The sequence below is a fragment of the Cyprinus carpio genome, chromosome B20, assembly GCF_018340385.1.
Source record: "Cyprinus carpio isolate SPL01 chromosome B20, ASM1834038v1, whole genome shotgun sequence".
Taxonomy (NCBI): Eukaryota; Metazoa; Chordata; class Actinopteri; order Cypriniformes; family Cyprinidae; genus Cyprinus; species Cyprinus carpio.
In genome coordinates, this window is record NC_056616.1 from 18,960,167 (window position 1) to 18,970,392 (window position 10,226).

At 38.9% G+C, this 10,226-nt stretch overlaps 1 protein-coding gene across 1 annotated transcript; it reads left to right on the forward strand.

Annotated features, from left to right (window-relative positions):
* The first annotated feature begins 861 nt into the window (after positions 1–861).
* LOC109113264 (protein LRATD1-like) lies at positions 862–3,158 on the forward strand. The gene is made up of 2 exons (XM_019126056.2): positions 862–1,018; positions 1,273–3,158. The coding sequence occupies exon 2, from the start codon at positions 1,310–1,312 to the stop codon at positions 2,090–2,092; it is 783 nt and encodes a 260-aa protein (XP_018981601.1). The 5' UTR covers positions 862–1,018; positions 1,273–1,309; the 3' UTR covers positions 2,093–3,158.
* The last annotated feature ends 7,068 nt before the right edge of the window (positions 3,159–10,226 follow it).

Genomic DNA, 10,226 nt, shown 5'->3' on the forward strand with positions numbered 1-10,226 from the left:
AACAACATTAGTTAACATGAACTAACAGTGAAAAATACTTCTAAAGAATTTATCAATCGATGCTAATATTAATATTTGCTAATAAAGTATTAGAATAAAAAGTTGTATCTATTAATATTATTTCATTTTAATTAATTTTTAATTTTACATATTTAAATTAATTTTTAATTGTATTTTTTATTAAACAACATTAACAAAGATGAATAAATACAGAACCATGTACTGCTTATTAATGTTATTGCTTAATCTAATAAAACCTTATTGTAAAGTGTCGTAGATGAATAAAAAATGCTTACTAACCCTTTTGTGTTTAAGTTATACTGTGGTTTCATAACTTTATTGCCACGACAACATCAGACTTAAATAATTCAAGAAAGAGTGTGTTTATTAAATTGAAAGTTTCATTTTTTTTTAAATAGTTTACTTTCATTGTAAGTGTCTCAATTTTGCTCTTTGTTTAAAAAAAATGAGGGACAAGGATAAATTCCTTTTGTGGTTGTCGGTCATCAACATTATGCCCACATTATGTACTGAATCTGAATACTGCTTTAATAAAGTGTTCTCCCTGCAAACAAAAGCTCTAACTTGTTTTGACAGAGCTAATCAAGCATTCAGAAACCACATGTCCTTATAATGAATCTCTAACCTTTCCTGGCTCTATTTCAAGCCTAGATTTACTATCGTTATATTTGACAAATCTGCCAAACCCTTTGGGTCTTGAAGGCTGCGAACAACACAAACAGCTGTAATATTATAAGCCCTTGAGCAAAGGTCTAAGTTTTTCATGAGGGCTCTGAACCAATCGCCATGAGGAGGGCAGGTTCTGCTGGTCGGGGCGGAGTTTTCTAGACTATTTAAAGTCAGGCGGTGCAAAGTGTTAAGAGAATCCTTAGTACCTTGGAGGACACGTAGGGGGGGAGGCAAACGCGTTTTGTTTTGGAGACCTTGCGGGATACACACAGCGCAAGCACCGATGGAGAGAAAGGACCATTAGCCATAGTCCTGGGGAAATACGCAGGTACGCGTCCATTCGAGGTGTTGTGTTGTGAACTTATTAACAAGAGCTTCGTGAGCAGCTCAACACTGACTCGCCCTTTGCGTCTTTGTGCCGCGCTCTGCGCGACTGGCTTGGACTGGCCCAGGTGCGCGTGGTTTATTGTGTTGTGAGGTGACCTACTACGGCTGTGTACCTAGACAGCATTTTTGGGCGCGTCAGAATAATTCCAGTCCGCCTCTCTAGTATGACACTCACATAACCCTTTTGTATTTCAGAAGCAGTATTCCATGTCTCTTCTCTGCCCTGTTATTGATGGGAAACCAACTGGACCGGATCACCCACCTGAACTACAGCGAGCTACCCACCGGGGATCCGTCGGGCATCGAGAAGGACGAGTTACGTGTTGGCGTGGCGTATTTCTTTTCCGATGAGGAGGAAGAGCTGGACGATCGATCGCAGTCGGACAGCTTTAAAGACAACAACAGCCCGAGCAAAGACGGTCCGGTTGCGCTCAACGAGATCGAGTACTCGGCGTTCTGCTGCCAGGAATGTATATACTCCAAACTGCGAGAGAACGAGGACCTGAATGTTTATTCGGTGAAAACTTTATTGACCATGTGCAAACCCGGGGATCTACTGGAGCTAGTGGCCAACGCACAACCCCCGCACTGGGCGATCTTTGAAGGGGAGGACCAGGTTATTCATCTCTACAAGGGGGAGATCCGCAAGGACAGCTTGTTTGAGATCAGCTGCGGTCGGCAGGGGAGGATAGTGAACAATCGGTACCGCTACCGACCGCTGCCAGCTGATTTGGTGATGCAGAACGCGAGCGGGCACGTGGGGCTCAGCAGCGGCGAGATTTGCTGGACGAACTCGGAAAGTTTCGCAGCCTGGTGCCGTTTCGGAAAGCGGGAGTTTAAAGCGGGCGGGGAGGCGCACTCGGTCGAGCAGCGCTACTTTCTGAAGGTGCACCTGTCCGAGAGCACCGTGCACACGCTCATGTTCCGCAGCCTGGAGGAGATGATACGCGAGAGACGGCACGTGGATGCCAGCGGCATTCTCAAGGAGCTATCGCTGGTGACCGGCAAGGAATGAGCGCTTGGGACTCTCTGCATGCCTTGAGCAAGGGCTGCTTACCTTTATTTCAGGACTTTGGGAGGGTTGTGCGTATTTGTGTGAACATGTTTTGGCAAAGAAAACGCCCCTTTTGGTTGTGCTGTGAGAACCGATGGCCCTACTAAAGTCACCCTGTACCTTTAAAAAGGAAAAAGATAAAACATAAGGTGAGCCCTCATCACAGATCGCCCATGAACCGATACAGCCCCCTCAAAATCGCACCCGAGCACTGCTGGCAGATGGTGACCACGATGCGTTCATATGTCTGTGGCAAGCCGTTTTGACATTTATTCCTTAACACTAACAAGCATTTGTTTTTGGTTCTAATACTCCTTATTCATCAGGTAACTTTTCAAACCGTTTCTAGTATCTATTCTAGCTTGAATAGATACTAATGTGTATGCCAGTTGTTACAAGTAACATTTTAATCGCACTAGTAAGACTTCAGTTTGAACTATACGCCATTCTGACTAGGCTAGTCATTACATATAAGTGAAAATTCAAATGTTACTCGTGAGATGAAGAATGTTACTTGTAACAGTTGAGATCAATATCATTAGCTTCTAGTAGGGTACCTAATGAATGGTTACTAGTCAAGCTGGAGTTGAATAGTTTATATCTGAACCACAGATCCTAAATGTGTACCGTTGGATATTTGCTTGTCATTATTAAAATTGTGCCAGTTGAATGAATAATTAGGGTATAGTGAAATCAATAAATACACTAGTTGCTATTGGACTACTCTATGTAAAATAAGTACTGGTAAAGTTAAAGGAATTACGGAAAACAGCTTGCCACATGTCTCCTATTTGACTGAACTCCAGAGCTTTAATATTAAACGTGGAGCTCCGTTATGGCGCATCTGTCCAGCTGCATTAGTTCCTCTAAACCCCTACAGGCGACAACACACGAGCCTTTGTTTTCATTCTGTTATTAACAAATGCAGCGAACATTCTTCTGTTTTTGGAGTCCATATTTTTGTATTTCAGTTAGTACGTTAAAAAAACTGTTTTTATTTAAATAAACGTAGATTACCCTATGAAAATTGCGTTGGTCTCTAGCTCTTTTTTTTTTATACTCTTTTGCCTGGGTACAAATGCAATAAGCGAGCACGTGCCGGCTGAGGTAACCTCACGCGAGTGCGTAACTGAAGCATTATAATTCACACATCACCCTTCTGTAGTGTTCACAGTATCGATTATTCCTTCATTTGATTTTTGAAGGATTTATTTCCCGCCAGCAGGGCAGTAGTTTGTTATCATTGCTGCATTAGTATGCCTTATGGGCAGCTGTTGATGCATGGAGACACTGTCCTTTTGTTCCTGGCTTGTTATGGACGATGATCATCATCAGCGTGTTTCTAACTTTGACTCATAGGAGACACTTTTTATTCTATATTCCATCTGTTACTTTAATTATACATATCAAGTTTATGACTGCTCCGCTTGTGGTCCAGAAGCCATACATCCAAATTAACTGCAGTCTCCAGTTTTGGCTGCAAGGTTTGCATTAAATAATGGGATAGCTGTGTATAAGTGTGTGTCTGTGCGCATAGACGCTCTCTAGCACCAGTAAATATGGTCATGGTCTGTTTGTTTTCCTATTAGAGGCTGTAGGCTGCAGCTGGGATCATTTATGCTTTATGTTCAGTGGGGCTTGATTGGGCCACAGGTCTGTGTGGCTGGACCATTTACAGAGCTTGTGCTGGCCAACACTAACAAGTCATTCTGAAAATCAGTTTGTATAATGCAAGGCCGAAGTCCATTTTTAGAAGGTTTACCTTTTGTGCTGCAGGTTATGAGTTTGTCAAGCACAAATGCGTTTATGGATTTACACATTGAATGGATGATAATTTCTGCCTTTCCTGTTAATAATCTAGTTGAATATTTACTAGATTAGACTAGACTAGTTCCTGTTGTGTGTGTGTGTTCAGCATATTCATTTCACATACACCCTTTACTCCTCATTCTTTGTGTGATTATTCCAGGCCAGGCAGTTAATCATGAGTCTACATTATGCACAACATGTTGTGTCAGGTGTGTCAGTTTGAGCCGTTAATATGGAAAGCTGGGCGACTGTGTGAATAAAAACAAGTGGGACAGGTTTCTAACGGTTGGGAAAGACGTCAGTTGAGTTCATCATATATGTTATAGATTCAGGCGAATTCACTAAATGATTACAGCAAATTTTACATCCACAACCCAGTAAACTAGATGATTAATATAATGAAATAGTTTTGCATTCAGTGAACTGTTAAATGAATTATCACTCTTTTTAGTGCAAATTAACTAAATTTTCACAGAAAAGAGGCACATTGTGGTGTTTTTCTGGCACAATAAATAATGTGCTTTTACTGCCCATGGAAAACAGGCATTAATAATGATATTAAAAAAAATATTTATATACATTTTCTATTCATTATGGCATAAGTTAATCAAGTTACAGAGAAAAAATATTGTATGTATTTTATATACATACTGTAATCAAGCACATTCACATTGGTGAAAAAATTCTGTACGATTACAGTAAAGTATGTCAGATCTTGGTATTCTGAGCCCTTTTCCACCACATAAAAACTTAGTACTGACCTGCAAGCCTTATTAGTATGTACTTTGACACTGAATTGACAAGTATGGTTGAGAAACACCAGACATTAACACTCACACACTCATTTTCTTTGGCTCAGAACATTTTCACCATTGTCTCTCCAGTCTTGTCTCCACCACATTGTTGTTCACCAATCCCAGCAGCCCCAGTAACCCACTTTTTTGTGAGACGATTTGTGGGATCCCCTTTCTTGACATTACCCCACCCCCTCCTCATTTTCCCATTCTCTGAGCCTGACAGTCTGTCACCTGTACCAATCGCTTTTTTTCTGATGCTGGAAATTTAGGATAGTGGGGCAGCGGGCTATATGTGGAGAATGAGGACAGGAGTGAAGGAGCGATGGGCTGAGGGAGTAGATGTTGCCAACATGAGCTGAACAGAATATCTTTAGCCTGAAACAAAGTCTGCCTCTCGGTGATATGCCATATGTGTGCCGTCCTGTTTGTGTGTGTGTGTGTGTGTGTGTGTGTCTGTTACTGGGGAAACCTCAGCCAGTCATTTAGCTTGCGTCTACTGAATATTGTTTTACTTGAAGCCTGGAGAGAGAATGAGGAGTCTCTTTAACAGAAAGCTTGTTGTTTTTGCTTGATTAAAGAACTAACAATAATGCATTTGCTTCAGCTGAGGGTGAATTATACATAGCATCTGTGCTCCACAGAAATCCTGCCTCTCTTTCAGACTTGATCGGATATTCATTTATACCAGCAAGCTAGCTGGTAATCTGGCTTCAAGAGTAGAGGAGGAATTTAGAAATTCAGCAACATTTGTGTTTTTTCTCTTTCCCTTTGTCAATTAAATTTTACAGCAATTTTAAAGAATTTCTTGATCTAGAACTGCTGAAATGAATGTGCACTGAGATGAAACAACATTGGGTTTTTGGATGCAATATCCTGGTCCAAGGGTGTCGCTAGACCCTTTTTACTGTGGCACAAGACCTGCTGTGTCCTGGTAAAGATTCATCAATCCTTATTTGTCAATGGGATCGATGTATACCAACTTGAGAATAACTTTCTCTGATAATATTCCAGCAATCAATTCTTGTGTTTTCTAACAGCTGTTTAGAATCAGAAATAGCGTAGCCAGATTAGTGAACAACTCTCTTGGTCAAATAAGTCAAATGGATTGGTCTGAAATAGTTTGCTTCATTCAGACAGTTCATTCACATGCTATAGTAACCAGATATTTTTCTGCAGTATTCTGCCACTATTTAACCCTTAGGGGTCGACAAACGCAGATATGCGTTCAATGTTTATGGGGACAACATCCGGATACAGGACGCATGTTAATACCAAGTGTAAACGCAGCCTAATTCTGTCACACTTTTAGTTTCAATTCTCACTATTAACAAAACATTAACTATGACTTTTGCCTCAATAAAACAATATTTTTTTTAAGAGAGCGAACTAAAAGAGTGCTGGATAAGGTGGATCAATCTATTTAGAAAAACTTGCAAATTATTTCTATTGTTTGTTAACAATGAAGCAGCTCTTTGTTGTGAGTGCAGTTTAACTATTTAACTGAAGACAATTTATATAACTACCATATTGTTTTGGAACTTTGTTGAAGTACAATTCCACTTAAATATAAATATTTTATCATTCAGTACCATGGTAGACATCATAATGTCAAGAAAGGTCTGGAGTGGTACTATGTGGCATATCCACATAGCCTATATCTTCTGCATACAGATGAAGATAATCATCTTTAAATTTCTATAGCACATCCATAATGATTCTGTACTGCTAAGGGTTCACTGAGATGGACTCACTGTAACAGGACGTACTGAATCGGTCAGAGCTACAGTGTGTAGGGGATCCTTAGAGAGTAGATTAGACTCTAGGTCATATCATATTATAGGCTCTTTTAATAATGCCACAGCATAATGCGCCACATTGCAGAAGATCAGCAAATTCTGTTTCACGCTTCTAAGCGAGAGAGCACTGCTGGCTGTGAAAGAGCGCTGTCTGAAAAAAATTCAAGCAGAGTTCTAGAAAACATCTACAATGACTCAACAAAATCAACATATAGTGTGTGAGGCGAGCAGCCAGCTAAGACTTGCATTTTAAATTGCAGAAAATTGTTTTTTTTTTTCCGATTGATCATCATGTCAGAGCATGTGCAGACCTGTTTAGAATGAATACAGGCTCTCAGAAACGGCCGCTGGATTCGGTCGGAGATGTTGTGCCACCTGTAGAACAATGAGGTAGACTGTATACACAACCCCCAATAGCCTCATTATGTTAATACTTTGTGTTCTTGTGCGAGTCCCTGTGGACCCCGAAAGTCCTGCTCCCTTCTTTTTATGTTTACTCCACTCCTACTAGGCTCACATTGGCTTACGCTGGGCCACGCCAAAGTTCTTGGTCTGTACCCAATTACTGCAGAAGTGTTTGCTCCTCTTACTGTCTCCCTCTACACCGTACAGTGAACACGGACAGCGATGTCAGGGGAAAACAACCTGCCTCATGAAAAATGACAGCTCTCCTTTAAAAAAATGAAGCAATCTCTCACCAATCTCTCTAAGGTTTGGATCAGAAGAGGGCTGTTTCTTTTGTGAGGTGAACTGAGACTCTGTGTAGTTACGGCTGGGGAAAAATGGAGATTTCACAGCTGTTGGTGATGGTGGAGAGAAGGGTTCGTGTGAGACACTGTAGCATTGTAGATTCTGGTTCTATAAGAAAGAAAAGTCACAAATGAGATCTAATATATATATATATATATTTCTCTTATAGACATTAATGAGAATGAATGGAGAGCAAATGGAGACTTTTGCTTGTACTTATCAGATTTTTTTCTCTTGACAAAAAGTGTCAAGAGTCAAAAAGTTATTTTGGAATACACTGACTTTTATTGTATGGTGAAAAACAGTTGAAAGTGTGAAAGATTCTACAGAAGAAAGCAAGTCATACAGGTTGGAACAACTTGAGGGTAAGTAAATAATGATGAGAATATTCAGGTGAACTGTACCTTTAAGCATTTAATGCTATTATTGACGACAGTTACTAGAAAACTCTTGGTGTGTGACTTGTTTGCAGCACATGTAAAAAAAAAAAGAGAGCGAGAAAAAAGGTGAAACATATTTCTGGTGTTTCTTTAATTACACTGTTAACAATTAGTTTTGTACTGAAGCCAGTTCTTTAGAGATTTAAGAAAAGTAGTAGTTGTAACTACCTGAATTTTCAGGGGTCATAAATATTTTATATTCTTTTACTGCATTTTAATTTGTTTCCATTTGCATGTCATTTGCAAATTAAGGAACTGTTAAAAAAAAAAAAAAGAAAAAAAAAAGAAAGAAAAATATACTCACCCTCATGTTGTCCCTAACCTGTATGACTTTCTTATGCAGAATCCAAAAGGTGAATTTTTAAAAAGAATATCCAGCCACTCTTTCGGTATAATAAAGGTGAATGAGTAGTGAAGCTGTCAAGGTAGAAAATTACAACAAATGGAAGATCCAAAAAAATTTAAGAATTCAGTAGACTTCACATGAACCACTTTCATTTTTTTTGGTGCTTTTATAGTGCTTTTTGACAGCTTATGAAATAAAATGGCCAGGATCCTTTTTTTTTTTTAAATGACTTTTTGTGTTCCAATCAAGCTAATTTAGGATGACACAGGACTGAGTAATGACAGAATTTTTATTTTTGGATGAGCTTTCTTTTCATTTAAATCTCCTATGAAACAGCATGGTCCGAGTGCTTAAATGTTTCTCTGGAGAGTGCATCTGTGTTCCATCTACATATTGAGCATAGCACTGTAACTAATTTTATACAGTTTTAATTGGTTTTGTCACATTCAAATGTGGGCAAGACAAATCAACAGGAAACTTAATTTAGCAGTTGGGGCACACCAGTACTCACAGACACACGCAGTCGTGTCCATAACTTTCCATTCTTCCTCTCAAATTTCACCTGTTCTCTCTGTCAGTGAGTTAATGAGAGAGTCAGAGGTACAGGATTAGATGTTCTGCTCTTTCTGCTGGACCGAGCACAATGCCATACCTTTGTTTCCCATCTAGTATCTCACACTCTCCCATTTTTTCACAGGGTTTGTTACATTTCACACACTGGCACGCATTTGTTCTGCATTTATTAGCACGGATACATATTTACCCCCTTCTCTTTCACATCTTATATTTCTCCATGCTTGGGCTCGTTTGCTCTTTTTGCCAAAGCCAATCACATAGGTGACTGTTGTGGCTTTGATTTAACCCATATCTCATCTAATGCTTGCACAAACATCTACTCGTACTGCACATCAGAATCCTGTTCTCATTTTCCCCGTTTTAACTCTCCTCTTCTCTGCCTTTGCTTTTCACAGTCACATGTTCAGCTCAACCTTTCTCCCCCTCATTCAGTGTCTCGCTTCATTCTCTCTGTCCTCCTCCTCATCTAAGCATTGCATTTATTTCTCAGCTTGACCGTCCTTTGACCGGGAGAACTTCCCCCCTGCATTTTATCAGTTGCTCCTCCATAACAGCAATCACACACCCCATAGGTGTCCCCTGCCTCTATTTTTCTATCAGCACATAATTGTCAAAGTCACAGAGACAATGTCATGAGGATGACAGAGCTTGACTGGAGATGGACACAGCCAGAGAAAGATATATACATTCACAAACAAGTTTTTTTGACCTCTTAAACTCACACTAGCTGGACTAATGATTACCCCAGTAATTGTATTGACAAATGATGTTTGGTTCCATTAATGGTTCTTACACGTTTTTGCTATTGGAAAGTATAACATCGTAGTAAAATGCTAGTTCTCTGCAGTATTCTGTCACTATTTTATCTACAGCGACCAGTGCAGTCTAATTTGTTTCAATTCTTAGTATGTAGCTGTTAAGTTTAGGTATTGGGTAGGATTAGGGATGTAGAATATGGTCAAGTAGAATATGTGCTTTATAAGTACTAATCAACAGCCAATATGTTAATAAAAGGCATGCTAATAAGCAAGTAGTAAATTGTAATAATTTGTCCAGTGTTACCTCTAATTCTCACACAAATCTGGGACTTTTGGGACAGTTCATTTTAGTTAATAAAACTAATACAGCACAACCAGTTTAATCCGATTCTTGAATGAATGACTCTGAGTCAGCTCTTTTTAGGGAATCAAACACATACAGCACAACCAATGTAGACCCATTTTTATTTTTATTGAAATAATTTCAAATGCATTTATTACAGAAATAGTCAAATAATTTGGTAATTTAATGCTTTTTCCCCCAAAATATTTATTTTGTACCAATATAATATTCGTTAATGAAACATTAGGAATCAGGATTGTTAAACTTCACAATCCCTGTCCATACTTAGTAAGCATTTATTTTTATTATAAAGGCTGTCAACTGATTAAAAATTTAGGGGACATAATTAAATGCAATTTTGGGGTTATTTTTTTTTATAAATCAATCACATTAAATTGTGTTTAATTGACAGCCCTAATTTTCTATATTTTTAATCTGTTAATTAAAATTGTCTGAAAATGAACTCTGACAGAAAATGAA

Coding starts and splice junctions, on each gene's coding strand:
- LOC109113264 (XM_019126056.2), top strand. CDS start 1,310: ATGGGAAACCAACTGGACCGGATCACCCACCTGAACTACAGCGAGCTA.